The following is a 24,566-nucleotide window of genomic DNA, read 5'->3' on the forward strand; positions in this document are numbered from 1 at the left end:
TCAAAGAACACAGTGTCTTTTCGTGACGCACCAACAGGGGGCAGCGTTGCAAAGACCACTACAGGCACCTTCTGTGCAAACCTGAAACACATAATAAATGCTATTTATGACTGGAAATCATCAGCCCTGGGGAAGTGGAAGATAATCATTTCAGATTTTTTTTTAATTCTGATTTGATCTGTACCCATACTGAGGACCATTAACACATTAATGGATCTCACTGTGGGAAAGGCTTGCATTAGCAAAATGCACAACTTTGAAAAAGCGGTTTTATTGTGCAAGCGGCACAAATTATAGAGCATTGTATTAACATGCGGCTCTTTGGCACAAAATGCTCAGTATTATGTTTGTGCCCTCAGAATAATAACAATTTACTTGTTGAAAGGATCATACAATCAGTATTGTTTATGAATTACAACATTGTACATGCAATCCATTATTTGCTTAGTAAAATTGTATAACTCCTTATATGGCAATTCATTTTGATTTTTATTGAAGATGGCTTTTTACCAAAGGAATTCAGTTTCACACTGTGCAGGAGTATATCAGACCCTTCATGTCTGCACGAATTTGAACATTACAGTACACGGCCAGTACTTCAAGAAAATCCCAAAAGCAATTGTAATACTACTCAGCTCACCTTGACTGTGTGCTGGAAATCATCTCCTTTAGGTGGTGCTGTGAAGTTCCTTGGGTGCCTTGAACAAATTTGTTCAGAGAGTCACATAGACATGTCAGACATTGTATACCAATGTTTCAATGTAGCCCTAACAAAAAACTGCCTGTCCAGTGCTGGGTCATTTTGGTCCTGAGCCTCTCCCAGAACAACAGGATGAGAGGCAGGGTACCTCAGAGGGGACTGAAGTCTGCTGCAAGGCAATCACAAACATCAATTTGCCCACACACACTATGGGTCATTCAGAGTCACCAGTCCACCTGAAACACGTTTTTGATACAAACTCCACAGAGACTGAGTTGGATTTGAACCCACGGCCAAGGTGCTGTGACCCACAAGTACATTGTAAATGCAAATTCTTCTCAAATTTAAATCATAAGTGATATTTCACTTTTGTTTCTGGCCTACTCTGTACCTCCATCCAGTCCAGGATGCACCCTTCCTCATTCCCCATGCTCCCCCAACAGACACTGGACCATCGTGACTACCTAGTTTGTAAGCTGTGTTATATGAGAACTGAAAAATGCTACTTTTTTGATAGGATTTTCAATCCAAGCCACAGTTTTCATTCACAGAATTAATATTCAGTGTTGCAAAGACTGGGTATCACAGTCACGCAGCCCGTACTTTCTCACACTGTCCGCAAGAGTATAGCTGACAAGGTGTGCAGACCTACCGAGGCACTCCAAATTCATTTCTTCAGTGTCTGTGTTGCTTTCAGTCTAGAATACACACACATCATAATGCAGGGGGTGGACCTTCCTATACTAAAAGTGTACTTTTCACACCACTAACATGCCCCAGCTAACTCTGTGGGCTGGTGTTCCTCCGAACGTGCAGGAAATGTGGCGCTTTGCCTTTAAAAGGCTCCGGCACTCAGCAGATGATGTCACCGTGGTTTCCCTGGACCCGGCACTAATGATGCTGGGAGTTGCTCGGTGCAGATTTTTTCTCATTCTACTTGACGCCGCTGCTCCGCTCGCTGACTGGCAGTGTGGCTGCAGCACCGGGGACCACCATCTCCCTCGCTGTCCTCCTCCTGCTCCCTCTCGCTCATCTCCTCCAGCAGGGATGTAGTGCTCCTCCTCAACTTGAACATGCTTGGGCCACCTGTGCTTCTCCGGCAGACCTGGTTTTCCTTCGACTTTGTGTGATTTCTTCTTTTTGCTCTTCCCGTGGGACACTATTGACTCTGCTTTTCCATCTTTTGCGATTTATTATTTTTCGGGTGGGTGGGAGGCCATGGCCCTGAGGGAGAACGTCTTGCCCATCAGTGAAGTGTCCAGCCCGTTTCCCGAGGTGGTGGAACTCAACGTGGGGGGTCAGGTGTACGTGACCAAGCACTCCACGTTGATCAGCGTTCCAGACACCACGCTTCATGCCATGTTTTCCCGGCGGCCGCTCCGGGACCTGCCCCGCGACAGTCGCGGCCGCTTCTTCATCGACCGCGATGGCTTCCTCTTCCGCTACGTGCTGGACTTCCTGCGAGACCGCCAGCTGGTGCTGCCCGACCACTTTCCCGAGAAGGAGCGGCTGCAGCGCGAGGCTGAGCACTTCCAGTTGGCCGAGCTGCTCCGGTTGCTGGCGCCACGTGTCGCCAAGCAGGGATCGCTCAATGACGAGGGCTGCCAGAGTGACATCGAGGAGAGCTCGCAGGGTAGTGACCTGGTCCGTGCGACGACTGTGACCACGGGTGGGTCGGAAAAGCGCTCAGGTTTCATTACCATTGGGTACCGTGGTTCCTACACCACCGTCCGCGACAACCAGGCCGATGCCAAGTTCCGCCGTGTAGCCCGCATCATGGTGTGCGGCCGCATCGCCCTTGCCAAGGAGGTCTTCGGAGACACGCTCAACGAGAGTCGAGACCCCGATCGGCCTCCTGAGAAATACACTTCCCGCTTCTACCTGAAGTTCACCTACCTAGAGCAGGCCTTTGACCGCCTCTCGGAGGCTGGCTTCCACATGGTTGCCTGCAACTCCACCGGTACGGCAGCTTTCATCAACCAGTACAGGGACGATAAAATCTGGAGCAGCTACACCGAGTACATCTTCTTCAGTAAGTCCACAGCGGTGGTCCCCCGTTGTCCTCTAATTGCATGATATTTATTTGGCCAGTTCTTTTCAACCCTAAAAACCCAAACTTGTTTCTCCCTAATAATTATCTAGATGAAACATGGGAACTTCTAAGATCTCTATAGGTAGTTGAAAGTCGTTCTGCTTTTGAGAATGGCCATTTGTCATGTAATAGTGTTTTTTCCACAGTGGTCTGAGAAGCTGGCTCTTGTGTGTGGATGGATTCAGGTTCAAGCTTATTCCTATCTATCAAACTATGGTTAACAATGGCTAACACCTTCACCATCACTTTTCACGTATGCTGGTTTGTCACCCATGGAGCAACCTGTTCCAGGCAGAGCAATCCTCCTTCGCATGGGAAATCGTTCCTGGAAAGTGAGATTTTCTGTAACGTACCGATCGAGGCACGGTCTGTGAAGGCTGAACTCCTGCCCCCCAGCCTTCACCACCGGGTGTTGGGTGTGCTTCCATTTACTGAAACAACTGAGCCATGTCGAGCTTTAACCATCATCAATGTGGTTTTAGTGATATGAGGTTTAATTCTAGCAGCCTTCAACCTTCCCCTAGAACCCCATTGGACCTGTTTAGCTCCTATATAAATCAAACACAAAATGTGGCCATTGAGTGAGCTGAATAGGATGCCCATTAGTGCATTCATTTTTCTTTTCTTTGGTTTTCCTTTATTCAGGCCTTTACCTTGATGTATCGCGTTGAGCATAATAGGGACCTGGTCCGTGGAGAGCAGAGCTCGACAAGCCTGAGGCATCAGCTCGCTGACAGATCCCAGTTCTTTTGCCCATCCCTTTGCACCTGTCTTTTTCTGTGCGTCTTCATTCTGGTAGTGTCCCCACTTTAAACATGGTATATTTCCATCGCTCAGCAGGGGATTATCATTATGGAGGAGGAAGTACTAGAAGGTTATAGGAGTTCTAGGGCACAGTAGAACTATGTGTTGAAGGAGACTTGCCATGAGTGTGAAGCTAAGTGCGCACACGTGTAAGTGGAGGAGTGTGTGTGTGTGTGTGTGTGTGTGTGTGTGTGTGTGTGTGTGTGTGTGTACTTGCAGAGCTGAGTGGCCCTTCCACATTGGGCTCGTGTGGTTTACAGGACTGTAAGATGACAGCATGTCAGTTGTGGTTCTGCTCATAATGACGGGAAAATGTTCAGAGAAACGGAAGGTGGTTTGATGGCTGGCGTTTTCTGTCTGTCACTCAGTGAATGAAGACGCCTCCGTCCCCCTGGGAACAGATAGCCTGTGAAACTCCTTGCTTTTGCAGCATCTCTGAACGTCCCACATCCTTTGCAGTGACTGATCACGTGTGATCCCTGTGTGGGGTGTCCATATGTGGACGGTGAAACACCCCTGCTCTCCCCCTGTGGATCGTCTCAGCAGTCGCACCTGTCCCCCCAGCCCCGCTGGCACCCGTTTCTTAGGTCACAAGACGTGAAGGCTGTGACAGGTCTGAGGGAGTGTCGTCACGCAGGCGGGTGTTGGCCAGGGCCGCTGGCACGCTTGTCGGGTGGTTTTAGTGTGATGCTGGCTGCCTCGCCGAACTCCGTGGCCTCATTAGCCCGTCTCGCACCCAAATCCCCGTCAAGTCACGCAGCCCCTGGGTGCAGACAGGGTGTGTTTGGACAGGGACAAGTAAAGGGTGTTGATAAACAGGTTTAGAGGGAAGAAATGGTGATAAAATGCGCCACATATATGTAAGAACAGAACCACTCCCGGGACATCAAGAGCATCTATTCATCTCTTCTCCCAAAACCTGTAATTTTAAATAGAAATGTGTGTGTGTGCGCGCGCGTATGGTATTGGATGACTCTCTCACATCATGCACATGTAATTTACAGCAAGGCAGAAATAACAGAGTGTCAGCTATTGAAGTAATTATTTATGTTCACTGAGCAATTTGCTCCCCGTTCTCTGAAGTACACATATTGTAGTCGTCACCCTTTACCGGAGTCCCACTGAGGGAAAAAAAGGGAAAAATGATAAAGCGACACATTTTTTCACCGTTCTGTTGTTGTTTATGATCAAGTTTATGGGAGGCACGATGCCACAGCGAGTAGCGTTGCTGTCTCACAGCGCCTGGGTGGTGCGAGAGGACGTAGCTTCAATCTCCACTCAGTCTGTGTGGAATTTGCATGTTCTCCCTATGTCTGTGTGGGTTTCCTCTGGGTGCTCTGGTTTCCTCCCACAGTCCAAAGACATGCTGTTCAGGTTCCCAAATAGTGTGTGAGTGACAGAGAGAGTGTGTTCCACTGATGTATGGATGAGTGACCCATTGTAAGTAGTGTATCTAGCAGTGTAAGTCACCTTGGTGAATAAGGTGTGTGGGCTGGTAACACTACATAGAGTTCAGTGGAAGTTGCTTTGGAGAAAAGCATCTACTAAATAAATTAATGTAAATGTAAGTTTAAAACAATGTCTCTCCCATCCATTCCTCAGCTGCACCAAATATCCAGCCCTTCTCTTCAATGAAGAAGATGATTACTTGGGCGCTGTGATGATCAGCCACGGGACGGCTGGGGTTCTATGAGTCGGGGTTCGATCCATCGTTCACACAGTATCGCAGATCGGTAGCGATGTACAGACTGGATGAGAGCACCTGGTCACTGAGCTGTGCTGAGTTGTCAGTATGAGATGTATATTGCCTTATTCAAGAGCTTCTGAATTAATAAAGTGGTGCGGAGTGTGTTTTGTGGTCCAAGGCCCTTCGCACGAATTGTAGAACAAATGACACAGAAATAGACACATTCTAAAGCGCACCCCTCTTACACAGAACCTGCAATGATTTCAGGTACAACTACAGAGATCTTTAATATCCAGTAAAGTCAATTGGTGATGGAAGCCAACATTTTACACTGTTCCAGGTCTCATATCGATCAAGAACCAGGCTCTGATCTTCTCTGGGTCCCTCTTAGATGGGCTGTCGATAGATAAAAATTATGGATGAGTATGTCAGCAAAGCCCAACTCAGACTGTTATTTTTAACCAGCACTTCATCATGTCATACTGTGCTGTTTCGACAGCCTGGTTTTGCATGGATAAATGTCAGCCTGCTCAGACATTCGCAGGAGGATTTGTGAAAAGATTCGCGCAAAAGTGAACGTTTCACACAAAAAGAACGGCCAAAGAATCAGCGTTTAAAATCACTGCCACGACACTATCCGGTTATCCAGACTCTACTGCTGCCATTTTAATTCCAGACTAACTCCTGTAACAAGTAAAATCTGTCCATCCATTGTCAGTACACAGTTGCTCAAAGCAGGGGAGTGGTGGTCCACCAACTATTCCAAAAATATAAGGCATCAGGTAAGGTAGACTCACATCAGGATTCCAGTCCATCACAAGGCTGTCTCACACAAACTTGTTCACACACTAATAGCAATTCTGAGTCACCAATCAACCTGAGATGCTCTTTGCACTATGGGAGGAAACCAGAGCACCTGGGGGAACATGCAAATTCCACAAAGACTGAGCCACACATGAACCAACGGCGAACTCAAAGGGCAGCAGCTGTGAGGCACCAGTGCTACCTGCTGTGCCAGCATGCCACCCTGTAACAGCTTAAAAGTAGTAAAACAATGCAAAGTAAACGCTTGTTCTCGAGGGGCTCAGGACGAATCATCATTATCGTGTGGAGTTTGTGGAGCAGAATATAAACCAGAGGAAAAACTCAAAATAACCCTCATTTCTGCTTGACTCGACATGTCCCAATGTATTGAGTACAGGGCTGTCACTCAAGGGAAATCACCAGTAGCTCTCCTCCAGCGCAAATTCCCCTGCCCCCTGACTGCGGGACAGGGTGATGTCAGGGACGCCGAGCTGCACAACTGAAAGTCAGAGATGTTCCTAGGGCACGGCAGCAGCCGGAGCAACCCAGGTCGGGTTCTGGGTTCAGATCCCTGCCAATCAACCTGGCAGCTGGGCACGCCTCTGCCAAGTGTGTGGACTGAATCCAGAGTTAACACAATCAAAAAACACAGATAATGCATGTGAAGATCCCATCTGAGGGCAATTCATCTGCAGTAACTGCTCCATTAATCTTTTCTCCCCCCGAAGGCAGAGAGCCCATTCTAAGGACTTGATGCTGACAAGCCTTGCAATGCGAAACGACTCAGGAGTATAAATATTCATTGAGGATGCCCTTACGGTGTACCAGTGCAGCACTCTAGAAATGCCTGGAAACAGGCCAAGTCGGGGGCGGGGGCATCCTCGCTGAGGTTATTCCCGTCGCATATTGACATTGCTGTACATGCCGTTTCTCTGATGGAGCCCATCACCCCTGAGATAGCTTGTGTTACCATTCCACCGCCATGCATAATGCATGAGTCAACGCGCAATTGGTTATTACAGCACACACACACTCACCGTGCCTGAGCCTTCATCTAGAGCAACACACAAGAGCATTACAGGTAGAACAGCACTATTTGTTGCTCCCTAAAAGTGTCTGACACAACTACGCTATAATACCATGGAAAATGTGTAGCGCTATAAACAGTGTAACAAGTTCATGCGAACAGGGATGGAAGTCAAGTATATTGGGAATAAACAAAAGTTTGAAGGGGCTTTTGTGTCGATTTTTTTTTTTTCACTTCTTGTCTTGAGTTTTTATTATTTCCAACACTGTTTTCCAGAATGATCTGATGCGAACATTATTTTTATTTTATTAATTGGGCCTATGGGTAGTAATGGATTCAGGGAAGCAGGTGCCATAGTGGTTAGGGCTGTTTACTTCAAAATAAAGAACCAGGTTTAAATCCCCATGCCTGTTGCAGTATGTTTGAACAAGATACTTACCGTGAATCAATACAGTAAAAATTAACCTGCTGGATAACATGCTAAACCTCTGTAAGTAGCTTAGTGTATAAACCTCACATTGCAAGCTGCTTTAGAGAAAAGCATCAGCTGGCTGACTGAATAATGATGAGATCTGTACTATAACTGTGATCGATGGCTGAGATCATCCATAGTCCCAGTAACACAATATCAGGTCTGCGGTCAATGGCGCAGGCCAAATATGAGGTCAAAGGTACAAAAATAAAGATGTGTAAGACAAACCTTTACAACATCTGTCTGACTGTCTGACTAAATATCTCTTTAAAAACTCATTGAATCGTACTTTCAGGACCCAGACACTCCTACAGTGAAATTTACACTAGTAATCAATGTTTCAAGGGCAGGGGAGGGGGCGATCTTTCGGCAAAGGACTTCTTGTGTTCGAGGACAAGAAACTTGGTAAGGTAGCCAAAGCAGAGCGGTGTGGTCAGTGTTGTACGGTGTATGGTTGCCAGATCCCAGAAATGCACAAAGGAGAAATGTGAGATGCTGCACAGAGGGAGTGTGCAGGAGTGTGTAATCTTTGATTTTCTTGTTCCTTTTTCATTATTTTGACGGTTAAAATTATACAGCACAAGCTTCTTCGAATAAAAACAGGAAATACAAAATGAAACATGTTGATCTGACTTAAAAGTTACCACTGATACCTTCCATTACCTACAGACTGCTTTAATTATATCCCTCAGGATTTACAGATGTATATATTCTGAAATGACTGCCTTGGCAATTTATCTTTACGTTGGAATGTCTGCATCATCCTGACCTGTAGTAATACATCAGCTGCAATGTTCTTAGGCTGGCGTAAATCCACAGCTGGCGAAGGCCATCACTCGAGGGACTGGAGCAGGCAGAGCAATCTAAACCTGTTTTCCCCGAGACAGCAGCCAGCAAGACTCAATCCAGTTCCTTATAGGGCAAACCTCAGAACTGGCTCAATCTTCACAGATCCCTTAGGAGACATACAATGTTCATTCATTCTTCTGTCTCTTGGCAGCTCAGGACCTCAAGTCCACCCCCTGTGAATTCTGTAAATATATGAATACAATTGTGAGTGTTTGGCTCAAAGAAAGTCAGTTGAAAAAATGCAATCATAGCTTGATGTGGTTTTAAAAAATAAGAATAATGCACGTATTTAATCAAATTTAGGTACTCTGATTCGTCATGTTGCTGATGGTAGAGATATATAATTCTGAAGGCCATTCTTTCACTTCTAAAATGTGTTTGTAGTGGAGCAAATGCCACATGTGTGTACACAGCCAGCCAATAGATGGCAGTAAAGTGCACATAAACCAAATACGAATGAGGGAGTGTAAAAACGGCATTAAATAAGTTTGTGAGGACAACAGTGTATTTTAAATCTAAAAGTTCTAAAACATTAAAAGTCTTATAAAACATTTTATTATAGTTATATCTGAGATTTTTACAGAACCTTTCCTAACCGAAAATAAAACAAATAAAGCTTTTATTGAGAGTCACTTTGAGATTATCAATAAAATTATATTTATATATATTATATATTAAATTATATTTGTGATTTTAAGCTGCCTTGCTCCATGGAAGAGTAACAGTAGCCCCAGGATTGAAATTTTTCAGTCGAATCAAATTGTAAAATCCTTTTTTTTTTTTTCTCACAATAACAAAAGAATATAGAAGAAGGTGTGTCCTTCTCATTTGCCTCTGTGGCCTTCATCCCAGCCATTGTGTGCATGACCTCATTGTCTGCCCAGTCACATTTTCCTCCTCCTTGAAGATCACAAATCCACTCCCTTCACCCCTTTCACCAGTATGGTCATCATTTAAGTGAAAGCAGAAGAACGCACAAATGGAGGTGAAAAGAATGCACATAGTATCAAACACGCATCGTCTAGTCATTATTCCGACTCCACTGAGGCATCTCGCATTGATATGCGTCGCTGGTGAGCAAAAGGTAAACATCCCCTCTATTATCTGTCATAGAGCAAGCAAAGAGTTGTTTTAGCAACAGATTAAACATCCTGCGACCTGACAGGTCCCCATGAATACAAAAGTGCTGATATTCATCCAGAATCCAAAGTAGAGGTTTGACTTTGGACAGCAGCTCTATCGTGAATGCCGAGGCACGCCGAGAAAGACCGCCAAGCACTCCCACGAACCGGGGTGTCAAGCATGCCAGTGGATAGTTTTCAGCCTGTCTGAAAAGACACCATTACATGAGTTATTTGTTGTTGGGCATACGTGGAAAGTATTGTTTTGAGGTGTAAACGTAGACAACGACACTCAGAGAGAGATCTTTGCGTTATACTATATATCATATTTTGGGTACAACCAATTTGACCACACAGTTAATGGCGGGGGGGGTGTAAATGGCTTTATTATTAGTAACTGAAGCACAGCGACCTTGTGAAGAAATTTGCACCCCTATGATAATAAATTGATGTGATTTGGAATATGGTGTTCTTAAATAAGCAAAAAAGTTTATGAATATGCTGTTGCTTTCCTATGGCATTTACAGTACATGACAGTTGTGTCATTATGGTAAGGTGAACAGTAGTACTGCATGTGTAGTGAGGAATTCCACATATGTTTCCTTTAAATATTAAAAAGGTAAACAAACGGTTCTCAGGGACGCAAGCAGGGAGAGAATGACTGGTTGGGGTTACAAGGTCAGGTGCCTCTGCCCTTGCTTAGGTTTAACTCATAGACTGTAAAGCATCTGGGCCCGGGGAAGCACGCTGTTAATGCCGATGAGGCCTCATCGCCATTAACCAGATCAAAGGCGGCAGGAAGGGAAAAGATGTGCCGCGGTGTGCCGCAGTCCTATTGGGACAAATTAGATCAGCCATTAGCTGTTGAAAGTCACATGGCTCCGTTGGAGACTGCAGTTTAAGTTTTAAACGCTGCATTATTTAGCTTGTACCGTTGGTTTTTAATGAAGTGCAGGCTGATGTTTCAGTTATATGTGGAACACTGATTTTTTCTGTGATTTATTAGTTTATTTTTCATTCCCTAAAAATTAAATAAATTACCTGTGTGGCTTCAATAGCTGTTGAAATACATGGACATACAGAGCCTTTCACATTTCATATATATTTGATTTTTGACAATGGATTTTCTTAATGGATTATGACACAATCGCTATCGCTATGTCTTTCTCGCTCCCTCTATATAGTGCGATCATACAGTATCTATATAGCTCATAAAATACATGTATATATGTGATCACTCTATACATCGTTGTTTATTTGGTTCAGCGCTTCCACATTTTTGATATTAGGAATATTTAAACAAAACACAACTGCATCTGCAAAGACATCCCTTGCATCCACTTGCCATAATAACTGACAGATACAAGGAAAATATTCAATACCCCCATGTACATTTGTTTGATTTTGGTTAAATTGACAAAACAAAATCCTAGAACAGGACTCTCCTCTCTCTCGCGTGTAGTTTCCATGGATACCAATACACATGTGCTTCAAGGTACAGCCGTAAAAATACGTCTTTCGGTTGTCATCCCGAGCTATTCATTTATTTTACTTGATTGTGAGGCACAAAACAAAATAATCAGCTGAGGCGTAAAGTTGCCAGATTTAGGGAAGCATTTTTCTCTGCTGTCCCTGGACTGGATAAGAAATTAGCAACAGTAATAACAGATAAAATAAATATAAAGTAAGACAGAGAACTTAAGAGCTGCTTCTTGGGGTGCCACAATGCCTAAGAATCATTGATTACTCTAATATCCCTCAAGGTAACCAGCATCTATTTGTAAGCATAATGGCTAAAAGTGTGGCATAGGCTCCTGAAAAATGTGCGCAGGATAGTCTGGAATTGTCGGAATGACGAATCCCACCTGACAAAGTTTACCTTCTCAGCAGTCAATAAATCTTTGCAATACTGCAGCGCTCATTAGTGTTTGTAAGTCAAGCGATGTTTTTTGTTCGTTTGTTTGTTTTTTTTTTTTTTTTTTTTTTCCCAGAGTCCCAACTATCAACTGAGACAGTGCATTCATTTCACTTCATACACAAGCAAACAGTTTGCTGCCATTGGCAGAAGGCAATTAAATTAAAGGCAATTAAATTGGGCTCAATTTCTTTTCGTCTGTTTAGCAGAAGCATAAAGTTTGTGCAAAGAAACTTCTCTGATAAATACATTCATAAATAATAAAATAAAGCAGAACAAACTTTATGTCCCTTAAAAATACTCCTTTTGTTATTTTTCTCCTAGAAGCTCACCATCCATTGTGGAACTTGGTCAAAAGCCAATTCTTAACTTGTTTCTATCAGTGCTGCCTTTCTTTTTTTTTCCTTCTATATCATAATCCCATGGTTTTTGCAGAGAGAATCCATTCGAGACAGAGAGAGGGAAGGAGATTCTTATCAGTGTCTGTTCTGTGCGATACGGCAGATTGCGTTGGCATCCATATTTCACTCTGTCAAAGGCAGTGACCCACCATTTCAGATAAGAGGGGAGTTTTTGTAATCAAGAAACAAGAGAAAATGGTGCCTTGACCCTGTTCCGAAGCTCACGACTTCCGTCATTCGTGGAAACCGTTGTCTGTTCTTTTACAGAACCTTGTGACGTTTATTCAAAACTTCTGCCCTTACCACAGGCCAACTGTTTGAAACGTCGATTCCAACCTCGATCCTAGATTTAAGGGACAAGGAAAGTGCTGCTATTTTCAAAAAGAGAAAGTAAAAGACATTGAAAAATGAAATGTAAAATATTTGCAAATAGCTATTAGCTGTAAATTAGAGATCACATAAAAAGCGATTCACTGACATTGTGAATCGTGTATTTACTGGCATTTTTACTCCTGATTTGCTCGTTTTCAGACAACTCCTGCCCCATTAACTATTAAAACCTTTGCCAATCTCATTTACTATGGTGTAAAACGCTCACAACACTTGTGTTATAGAGCAGCTGTTCATGGTGTCCCTCTCCCATCCCATCTCCACTTCTGTTCTCCGTTTATGACAAACGGTGGGGTCAGCAGCCGAGAAATCTAAAGGGGCTGTACAATTTTCCATCTGTGGGAGTCAATGTACACACTGCCTATAGTAGGAATTTCATACATTTAAATTTTGCAATTCAGTAGCAACAGTTGCTTTTAATCTTTCTCTACATTTCAGTCATATATAGACAGGATCTATAAAAGCATATTGTATTACAGCTGATGAACATGCCCATCCTGGGTGTGTCCCCTCCCCCTTCAACCTTGCTCCCTTTGTTGCCGGGTTAGGCTCCGGCTCGCCGCGACCCCGCTAGGCACAAGCGGTTTCAGTCAATGTGTGTGTGTGTGTGTGTGTGTGATGATGAACATGGTAAAACATTACTGCAGAAGGACGGCAAAGTTCATCCGTGAAGCAGCAGAAGAGTTTGTCACTGACGTTATCTGTGCACTGCAAGTAACACATTATCAGTCAGTTCAGGTCACGTGACAAGCTGCAAGAGACCCCCAGCATTGCAAACTCTCTTTTATTATGTAATACGAAATGAATGAATGTAATGTGACATGAAATTACGCTTTGGCACATTTTTTGCATCAACATACACGAAGAACAGGAATTTACCATGCACCCAAGCCAATCACCCAGCGCGGATGATCTGAAATAATCTTCACGATGCCTTGGTGAGAGTTCATTTGGCAGGTCTGGTTGCCTCTCAGACACAATGAAATAAAAATGAAAATGAAACATGCACACGCTTAGCTTTCTTTAATTGCGTCCGAAGCAACGGACAGTGAAGTATGCAGTTTGTACATTTGGGGTGTGATGGACTGCTCCCTAGCAACCGTGCGGACGGTGACACCGCACTCAGATATCTCATTTCACAGCTACGGTGGCCAACGCCAAGTGGGTAATTTACATGCAATCAGAGTAATCAGCCTGGGCACAGATGGAGATCTGTATGGGCCACGTCATGGGAGGAACTGAGGAAACCATGCTTCAGTGCTTTTGATGCGTTTTTGCTCTTTTCTGGTGCACATTGTGCTGCCCCCAGAGAAAAACTGGGGCCATCTGCCCCGGGGCACAGGTTTCCTGTCTGTCTGCCCATCATTAGCATTTTAATTTGTCATTGTGGCATTTGCAGAAGTCCTTTACACGTGTTCTCAAAACATCTCGTGTGTTTTCACAGATTTGAGTGTCCCTTTTTATTAATAATCTTTGAGCCAAACCGTGACGTAATCCAACAGCCTGGACTCTTATTTCCCTAAGATTTTGTACCTTTCAGTAAAGAGGTGCCATTTCTTGTCATACACCTGTTTTCCTGTCCGGAAAACACCCAGACTGCCCAAGTTTTTTTTTTTTTCCCTCATACCTGATGCCTCCAGTCCATTTTCACTTGTGCGCATCAGGTGGTAGAAATTCAACCGTGAGACTGTCTGCATGACCTGCTATAGGACTCCTAGTGGATTAAAGGCCTTAAGCACAGACTGTTTAAAGCATTCATGGTTACGTATTAAAGGTCTGCCAGCTGTTCCTTTATTAGTGTGTGCAAAGCGGCTTTAGTAGCAATTGAAATTAGACATGCCCAGACTTTGAAAGCTGCAGAGACAATACCATCATCACTTTCTTCTCTTTAGTTAGTGCGGGCATGTCAGCAAGCTGCAATGTCATGTCCTTCTGGTTTCAGCCAGCTGGCTTCAGCACAGCCAGGAGCACTGAGAATGTTGTGGCCATTTACTTAACCATTTAGGATCTAAGAAGCTTTTCAGCTCAGTTTTATGTTTATCCTAAAGGGACTTACAATGTTTATACAGCGGGGTAATTTTTACTGGAGCAATTTAGGGTATGCTTACTCAGAGGTGCTGCAGCAGGAGTTGGGAATCGAACTTGTGACCTCTGAGTCTAGAGACACCAGTGTTAACCACTAACTCACATGATGCCCTGTTAGAAAAACCCTTAAAGAAACACCGAGAAACACTTCTCCCTGGAAAGCGCAAGACTAGGCTTGGGTAGTCGTGTGAGTGCCAATTTCAGCAAACAAGACATGTAAATTAATTGAATTCACAGGCGAGACGCTTGAGTGTCACAGCTCTCAAAGCTATGAATGACATCCCTTAAGCGTCACTTCTTTGTTTCTGGAAATGCGTTTGTTTAAACAGCATGTAGACCAGAGCAGACCATCAAATTCTATGCACAGTTCATTTTTTTTCCATTTTAGATGAGTAGTTCTTTGATGTCTGTATCAGTTTATGCAAACATATAGGACCACCGTTGTATTAAAGCTGGTTTTACAAAATGAAATATTCATGTAACTTTGGTTACAGTAACTAGTTGCATGTAATGCTGGTGCCAGCAGGCACAGTAAATTTTTTCCAATTATATGTCGATGCATGCAACCAAGTTTTCTGCTCACTCTCAAAATTCACTTAATCTGTCTGCTGTTTCCTATTTGCAGATCAGAAAAAGGACAAAAGAAAAAGGAGTGGTTTGCTTTAGTTTTTCCTTTTTGTTATTTTTTTTTCCTCTTTATTATGTGCATGATTTTATTTTCATTTTATTTTTTATTATTTTTACCTTTACGTTTCATCAAAGGCTTATATGTCCCCTCAGCTCCATACGGCAAGTTCTAGCTCTCCATTATTTAAGCGTCTCATCATATCTTTCTCCCTTTTCCGCTGTCAGTATAATTGGGTACCCTCCCATGGAATCAAGAGAGTATAATTTTGGTGTTCTTCTGTAGCCATGTATTCAAAGACTGACAATATGCTCTAATTGCTGTATTTTCTGTGTCTTGTTGCAGCTTTGTCACAGGGGCTATGGAGGATTAGGCTGACAGGTTTAAACGCATATTTGGGATGCTGTGTTGCATTTAAAGCCGTTTTCTTGCACTGTGAAAGGCATTATTTAAATTCATTTAGACTAGAATGTGAAATTCTGGAACCTGGCTGGAACTGTGAGTGAATGAGGTTAAAAACATGTAAATGTGATTGTTTCACAAAAGTAAATGGAATTTTAAAATGAACATGCAAACTGTAGAGTAATATCTCTTAGACTATGACAGTGAAAACACCAGAGAATTAGTTTTACCTAATAGGGGTAACACAGTGTGCATAGATGCAGCTAAATCAAAATTTAATTACCTCAGTTTACTTTCTATACCCCTTACAAATTGCTCCGGTTTTCCAGTGAAGCAAAGTTCTTTGCATGTTTTCATAATGACTGTAATGCTCTTAAACTTGGAATTGCTTAATTAATCACAGAAACTATGTCCTGAAATCAATCCCATTTTCTCCACTTTCATGTGCTCAAAATGCTCCTAAATCGTATCTGCAACATGCTAACATGCTCTTCAGATGCCGGCAGCACTTTATATTTCAGTGTGTCCATCTGCAGTAATTGTGTGAACTGATTACAGCAATCAGTGCTTTTCAGTTTTACCCCTGCATTTCCGGTTCAGAATTAAATTGGAGGGAAATAAAGTCAGATTATCACACACACATACACATATATAAATATATTATATATATATATATATATATATATGTGTGTGTGTGTGTGTGTGTGTGTGTGTGTGTGTGTGTGTGTGTGTGTGATTTTATATATATATTTATATATATATATAAGGGGGTGGAGAGGGGCGCGGTGGCGCAGTGGGTTGGACCGCAGTCCTGCTCTCCGGTGGGTCTGGGGTTCAAGTCCCGCTTGGGGTGCCTTGCGACGGACTGGCGTCCCGTCCTGGGTGTGTCCCCTCCCTCTCTCCAGCCTTACGCCCTGTGTTGCCGGGTAGGCTCCGGTTCCCCGTGACCCCGTATGGGACAAGCGGTTCTGAAAATGTGTGTGTGTGTGTGTATAAGGGGGTGCGGTGGCGCAGTGGGTTGGACCGCAGTCCTGCTCTCCGGTGGGTCTGGGGTTCAAGTCCCGCTTGGGGTGCTTTGCGACGGACTGGCGTCCCATCCTGGGTGTGTCCCCTCCCTCTCCGGCCTTACGCCCTGTGTTGCCGGGTAGGCTCCGGTTCCCCGTGACCCCGTATGGGACAAGCGGTTCTGAAAATGTGTGTGTGTATATATATAGCATACAAATAAAAAGTGAGAAACTTTCTTGTTTCAAACATTATGTTTTATGCAGTTATCTCTCTTATGTAGTATCACCTATACTTATTTCTTTATACAGTGCTAAAAGTTTGTGAACCCTGCAAGGATGGTCATTATTCTTGTATAAAATATTCTAGTACTTATAAAATATTAAAGCTTAAAATAAACTTAAAAACCAAATAAATCATTATGATTTACACATATGATTCGACTTACCTACTTGATGTAACCAATACAACTTGAGCTTCACTTATTTTTGCACCTGCAGTACTTGGGTGTTTCTACTACACACATGATTTCCTCTAGCAACATACGGAATTGGTCACTACACACCCATTATGTCACATGAGAAACACTGATTCACATTAAATAACCATTTTGTGGTCAAACTAAGGGACACAAGGGGTTCACATACTTTAAGCAGCACCATGTGTGTGTGTGTGTGTGTGTGTGTGTGTGTGTGTGTGTGTGTGTGTTTTACAGAGTTGTCATGCTTATGCAATATTAATTATATTTCTTTATAAATATTAAAGAAACAATTATAAATGCATCTATGTAGAAAACTTAAGGCAAAATCAAATTTCTTGATCAAAAGATGTGCATGAACTTTCATACTGAAAAACACATTTGTGTCATGTTTATTGTGCTTGTAACGCGGTGGAGACCTAAATACCAGACAACAGCAGTATATTTTATGAGCACGGGACACATTGGCAAACCTACATGGCTGATTGAGTCCTTCTGCTTTGCTGTTAAGACCTTGGCCTGTCATTCAGGATCAATGGCCAGTAACCAATAATGGTAACCAGTGTTGCATTTCAAATCCCTCAACTCCCACACACCCTTCAGGGAGTGATTAATCTGCTTGGAAAACATGTCTGCTCGGAAACACTCTTCTGCATATTCAGAGGGGGGTCTCTGCAAAGTGGGAGGGGAAAAAACAATAAGGTCCATGTTATTCACTTTGTTGGGTTACAGCACACCTTGCAAAGACCCAACACCACTAAGATTACTAAGGGTTCGAGAAGGAAGAGCTAAGAAAGGTAATTTCATAGGTGTCTTTGAGATATGCAACATCATTCAGCACCACTGGATATAAAATAGGTTTTCATTTTGTTTATTACCCCATCGTTTTACAGTGTCTCTGAAGTGACTCTAAATCCTAACGGAGAAGTTTACAGGGCTCAGTCAGCATGAATTTTGTTGAAGGTTTTGTTTTGCAAAGCAGTTCAGTGTGTTTTTTCATGTAATTTTTTAAATTCAGTCTATGAAAAGGTTCGTTTGTTATCCACAGTACCAATCGCTTGCATTCACAAAAGATAAGTTTAACTATTTTTTTTAATTGTAGAAATTAGCATAAAATTCTAAATGTAAATGTTCTGTGAGCGCACATACTGCATATACTGAAATAATAAAATACAGTACTGAAGTAAAAAAAAAGTGAATGCCTGATTTTGAAAACAGAAACATGGTGAGTTTACAGTTCCATGAGTTGCGACCTGCATCATGAGCTTGTATCCAGAATAAATTATTTTACATTTGTTCTTAATGTTGCTTAACACAACATAATGGGCCAAAGATGACAAATAGAGTATGTGCTCAAAACCTCTTATGTGCAAAAGAAAACCGAAAGGTAATAATTTCAAGAATTCTAAGTGTTTCACTTTCAGGAGTCATTCAGTATTTAGTGCTTCCAGCCAGTTTTTCTCTATTTTTCTGCAAGTATGCTTGAAAAAAAGATGTTTATCAAGGGTGAAATACTGAAGGATTGTACAGTTACAGAGGGAAAAACAGGTGCAGCAGATGTTTACATTTTCAGATAATAAGCCCCTCAAACGTGTAAACACACCTAACCTCAGCCCATCATCCCCATCCAAACACGTCCATTGTGGCTTTAGAGAAAAAAAGAACATGCTTTGGAAGAAAGGCATTTGCATACAATGAGCAATTCCCTCCCTTGAAGAGAATCTGCCAAAGTGGCCGAGGTCTACCTAGTCATCAGTCATCTAGTCATCGACGGAGTACTTGGCCAGTGTGAGCAATATTTATAAAGCTGAGTGTTTTGGTTGTTTGTATCCCCGCACAACACCTCACAGAAGCACTCATAATTTGGGGAAAAAAATTTTCTGCAATATACTTCATCACCCTCAGCAGGCAAGTGACACATTCACTATAATGCTGTCCTGCAGCTGACTGTGTTTTTTGTGTTTTCTCCCCCATGGTAAATGACACTAAGTGACACGGGGAAAGAGGGCATCCAGGGACGCTGGCCTCAGATGCCAGTGTGTTTACTCTCGCACTGCATGGGTGACACCGCTGACCGATGCCGTACCCCTTAAAGTCGAGGACAGACCCTTGTGTCCCACGACTCGGTGAACACCGTTGTCCTTGTAGGAGAGAGAGGTCTTTCACCGTGGTGGCCGGGGACCGCTGAGTCAGATGTGTTTCTTCTGTAGGGAGCCCGTCGCCCTGTTTGACATTACGCCTTGTCGCTGCGTCACATGGAGAAGACAAAGGTCCTCTGCCAGGCCTCAGTGACACAACACACAGTATACAGCGTATTGGAGAGTTCTTAATCTTTTCACAACTTCATTATTACTTACCCGTCATCATACAGTTACGATCTACTTTTAATAATGCTTTTTTTATTCTTTAACATATTATTCACGCTATGATATTCCTTTATGTCTTTTACTTTTTATCTATAACTATATCATTTATGTCTTACTTACTGGCTTCCCTTTTCCTTGTCTGCCATGGAAATTTCCAGAATACCAAAGTCTTGTGTGGATGGCCGATTCTATGGTTCAGGAGAGTGTAAGTATCGGAAAAAAGTACAGGCGCGAACAACCAGCTGCGATAGGTGACATCGCACAGATTTGTAATAAACCAGTATATTTTAGATTATATTTACATCAATATTGAAAACTCCAAAGAACCTCGAACTGACCAGAATATCAATTCCAACAATGTCTACCTGATTTACTTTGACAGCTGAAAAATACACTAGCCTCCAGTATTGGCAAAAATGGCATTACTCAGACATATCTCTGAAAAAAAATAACAAGGGTTTATATTCAGTTAATAAAATTTTGTTAATGGTCTAATTTAATTTTGTTAATGTTGTAATACAATAGGGGGTGCAGTGGCGCAGTGGCGCAGTGGGTTGGACCACAGTCCTGCTCTCTGGTGGGTCTGGGGTTCGAGTCCCGCTTGGGGTGCCTTGCGATGGACTGGCGTCCCGTCCTGGGTATGTCCCCTCTCTCTCTAGCCCTACGCCCTGGGTTACCGGGTAGGCTCCGGTTCCCCGAGACCCCGTATGGGACGAGCGGTTCTGGAAATGTGTGTGTGTGTTCTAATATATGAAACCCTGATACAAAAATGGCGGGAAAATGAATACAGTATAACGATGAGGCTAAGCCTGATTTCAAAATCTCTAACTGCTCAGGTTTTTTTTTTCTTTTTCAATAAACTCCTGATCTAGCTAGGTTAGTTATCCAACTATTTATATCATAATTCCAATTTGTATCCCCTCAAAGTCACATGTACTGTTTTTATCTGCTAGGTCAATGCTGGAGGACAGGAAGAAGAGTCTTGAGGTTTTGCCTGCTCAGAAATTCTGTTTCAAAACTTATGGAACAAGGAATTTCAAAGCAGTATATGTCAAATCAAAAAATAGATGTGTGTTTGGACTATTGTTGTCTGTATAGAGTTTGCATGTTCTCCTTGTGTTAGTGCAGGTGTGCTTTCAGTACTTTGGTTTCCACCCGTAGTACAAACAAGTGTTTCAGGGAACTTCACGTCTGTATTGTACTTTGTGTGTAAGTGTGAATGAATGACTGTGTATGATGACCCAGTGATGAACATCCAGAGTGTACACTGCCTCATGCCCTGTTCTTCCAGGATAGCCTCTGGACCACTGTAACTATCCAGTGGAGAAGGAGGTATTGATAATTGATGGATGGATGGATGGATGGATGGATGGATGGATGGATGGATGGATGTTGTACAACTAATTTTTCTAAAGAAATAAAAGCATAGAGCTCAGTTTTACAATTTTGTTAAAACTGAAAATAATTTCATAATAAGTACCACTCCAGGAAAATCATGAAAAATATTAGTGATTCACAGCCCTTGACTTACCAAACTCTGCGCAAGCTGACCTGTATTTACATTATGACTACAGAAAAAAACAAGCTTGTCTTTGAAATTATGAATGCTGGGCTTCTTTAAAATCAAACATGTTTATATGAAGGTTCTGGGCTTTAACCTCAATTCAGGTGAAAGAATTGCTCTGACAAACTGTGCCAGGGACACATCACCGTGCTTGTATTCTTTTCAAATAATCTTATTAGTATGGAAAACAGCAAATTATATTAACCACTGCACAATGTTTATGATAAAAACAAAGAATTGTTCTGTTTTGATGGTACCCTCACAACTTGGATTGACATAGCAAGCTGCAAATTTTTACATAACATGCTCATAGGTGCATAGGATTCTTTTTTTTTTATGTGAACAGGAATATTTTTTGTTTAAAAGACACGCCACAAAGGAACAACAGCTTCTCATCTATTCCACCAAGCTGTACTCTTCATAAGTGAGATAGAAAAAATATGAACAAATAATATAAGTTTTGCCTCATTTTTTACAGTGAGTTAAATGAAATGATGGTACAAATTATTCTAGTATGCTTTTACGACATTTGCATGATTAAGCAAAGGATTGCAGGTCCTTTATAGTTGTACTTTGGAAAAGCCATGCCTCTAAGCGAAATCACTAAATTATTCAAAGCTTACAGAATACTGACATTTGTCCAAGTGGAATCACTAGTTCAAATCCAAATGATAATTTCTGTGCAAATGCTCATCACTCATTGAATCCCAAAGCTTAACATTTTATACTCCACCATATTTAAGTGGAGTTTCTGTAGTCTATTTGGATTTTAGGCCCTTTATTTGTATAATTTTTATTCCCAACATCTTCCACATACAAAAAAAAAAAAAAAAATTACAGGAGAAAGAAATGTAATGTTCATTTAAATGGCATAAATAACATTTGTTTCTAAAACACAGCATTTATGAGCCAACAACATGTTGCATAAAGGTAAGAGACTGATTAGCAGTGAACGGTATGATTTAAAGTGACAAGAAGTTTTGGCTACGTTTGAGGGCAATCTTTGCTGTTATGAATTTTAGACCAATTGTTTTCAGTGTTTTGCCTCATGGTATTTTTAAATTAAAGTTCCATTCGCTATAGGGTTAACAACATTCAAATTGAAAGAAAGACTGCACAATGGTACAAATGTGCTACATGTGGGTTACTTCATAGTCAATATATGTGCTGCAAAGTACTCCACATACAGTATCCCATATGTGACATCTTCTGCTCTTTTCAACATCCCTACCTATTTGTTACTATTTGTTATCATGACCCCATCACTGATTCATGTGTGGGTGTGCACATCATACACCAATAAGTGGGGTTTATAGGTAAACAGTTTTTATGCTGTAACTTATATGGGTCCCCATGGATGTAATTTCTGGGTATGTAATAAAAATGATATTGAATATGCCCAACCTTTTAGTGCTGTTGAGTAAATAGCCTTCTGCATTGTTGTTCTGAACATAAACCTTAATCATTACGGAGGTTCAGAAGATGGGTGGTTGATGTATTCTACATATCTTAAGAGTTCACTGTTTTATGGAACTTTTACCATTTTTAATAAGGTTTTTCAAAATGCACCTCTGTTACTACTTTTCTTCAGTGTGGCATTATGTTTTGATTGGATTACGACTTGTATTTTCCTTTGACATTTTTAATGCTTTCTCACCACCATAACATGTCATTAATACAGAACAGCATTCCAATTAAAGTAAAAAACAGACACCTGAAAGGTGGTGTTAAAATATTATCATTATTTTTCTCCCTTTTTTAAGAAATTATTATTGGTGGTTATAAAGCAAAGTCGCTTTCCACCCATAGTTGACCACAGAGTTTATTTTGGTTGATCTGGTGGAAAAGATGAAGAAGAGAAAAGGGCATAGAAACAGTGGTTTATTGTTCAAGATGGTCTTTTAAATAGTTATTATTGTAATCCAGATTACTCTCTGACAGTTGGATTTAAATTGCTGGACTGCAGTTTTAGAGCACTGACGAAGAAAAACAAAGAGAAAACCAGATTAATTATAACCCTATTCTAGGACAATTGGAGCAGTTATCGGGGCTATTACTCCAATTTATTAAAGGCAACAACTGAATGTGAGGTTTGGTCAAAGCAGGCAACTAAATGAAAGGCATGTAATATACTCTGGACAATACAAATCATAATTGCAGAGCATTTTTCTTTGCGCATATAATACATTTTAATTGCTGTGCTTTGTGACTAGATATTTACAAATTTTTACAATTAGTTTTGTAACGTAATTGAACATGTAAATAAATATAGGAAGTAAATCCTGAATACCACCCCTCATTGAGGATGGAATAACTATTTTATTTTATTTTATTCCCAAAACTGAATTAATCCATTTTGAACAATAAAAAGAAATAAAACGAACACTATCATTATGAGATAAAACAATTGGTCACTGATTGGAGTGATGAACAGAAAGGGACTGGTAACATAATTCCTTGATCATAATGTTCAGTAAAGACCATGATGAGGCTTTACAAAGAGCCAGAACTTCCTCTCTATGGGCCTGTAATCTACAAGAGTTGGAATGTTCCAGAAGCTTTGAATAAAATCATTAGACTGGCTGCCTGGAAGTGTACAGACCATTGCATGGAAATGAAAGGGCCACATGTTCAGGGGCCATCTGCTCCCACCTGTTTAGTGGGGGGCTCTGAAGAGGCAACTGCAATATGCTGGACTATAAATTTTTCTTTATTTTTATTAAGTGGTTTTCTCTTTATGTCAAGATAAAAAAAAAAAAAACGCCAGACTTGAATGATTTAAAAAGGGTAGGTCAGGTCACTACATTAAAAAATACATGTATTAAAACTACATAGAACTTGACTGTTGTGACTTTATGATATTTCATGTTTACCATATTTATGATATTTTACGTTTAGTTAGGGATAATGTTATATAGTCTTGCAAAGATCTGAACACAAAGGGTTACATTTTTAAGCACAGAACAAGAATACTGTTCATAAAAGACTTCTCTGCTGCACTGGGCACAAAGTGAAATGCTGGGACAGAAACTTTAAAATAAATCAAGTGGTGATGCAGTAATCTTTCACAGACCTTCAGTTGGTACCTTTTAAGGACAATTCGGATACGCTGTATAGAGTCTATAATCGTATTCCGCTTCAGTCCATGAATCACGGACTCAAAGTTATGCACATTCGAAACTAGGTCTTAAGGCAAAGGCATTCATTCCTTTCAAGGAGAAATATTGACCCTCACCTTATGATGACAAGTTTACAGAAAAGAAATGAGACATTTTTCAAATACCACGTAAAATTACCTTTTCCTGTGGGACGCATTTAGTATTTACCAAACTTATGAGCTCCTTTATTGTATATTATTAATATTAAGCATAATTTTGCAGAAACATTAAGGTTAGTGAAGGAAAGTATCTGAGAATTGGTTGCATCCAGTACAATGTTTAAATAAGCTTTAAACACTTTAGGGGCACCTTAACATTCACATTAACCCTTTAAAGTACTGTGAATACTGGAACAGGCCGATTTAATATACCAGCAGAAGAGTTTCACACTTTCATATTTTATTGCTTCGACTGATTAACTTATATGGAGTAAGTTACAGTATATGTCCATTGTGACCAAATTCAGCACCGTACATGCAAAAACGTGCAGAGGCAATTCAAAATAAAAGGTATGCATATTTAATCAAGAAATGTTCGACTTAACAGCAACAGCATAGAATGTGTGTAGCTACATCCTATTTCAACCATCATAGAGAGTCCTAAAATAAAGATGGGAGCTTTTTG

At 41.5% G+C, this 24,566-nt stretch overlaps 1 protein-coding gene across 1 annotated transcript in view; it reads left to right on the forward strand.

The window, feature by feature from the left end:
* The first annotated feature begins 1,616 nt into the window (after positions 1-1,616).
* LOC108938801 (BTB/POZ domain-containing protein KCTD8-like) overlaps positions 1,617-24,566 on the forward strand; it is a 32,884-nt gene continuing 9,934 nt past the window's right edge. Inside the window, exon 1 of the mRNA XM_018759724.2 lies at positions 1,617-2,732. Within this exon, the coding sequence (XP_018615240.1) occupies positions 1,919-2,732 (814 nt within the window). The 5' untranslated portion in view covers positions 1,617-1,918. The remainder of the gene's footprint in view (positions 2,733-24,566) is intronic.

The sequence above is a fragment of the Scleropages formosus genome, chromosome 5 (genome assembly GCF_900964775.1).
Source record: "Scleropages formosus chromosome 5, fSclFor1.1, whole genome shotgun sequence".
Lineage (NCBI taxonomy): Eukaryota > Metazoa > Chordata > Actinopteri > Osteoglossiformes > Osteoglossidae > Scleropages > Scleropages formosus.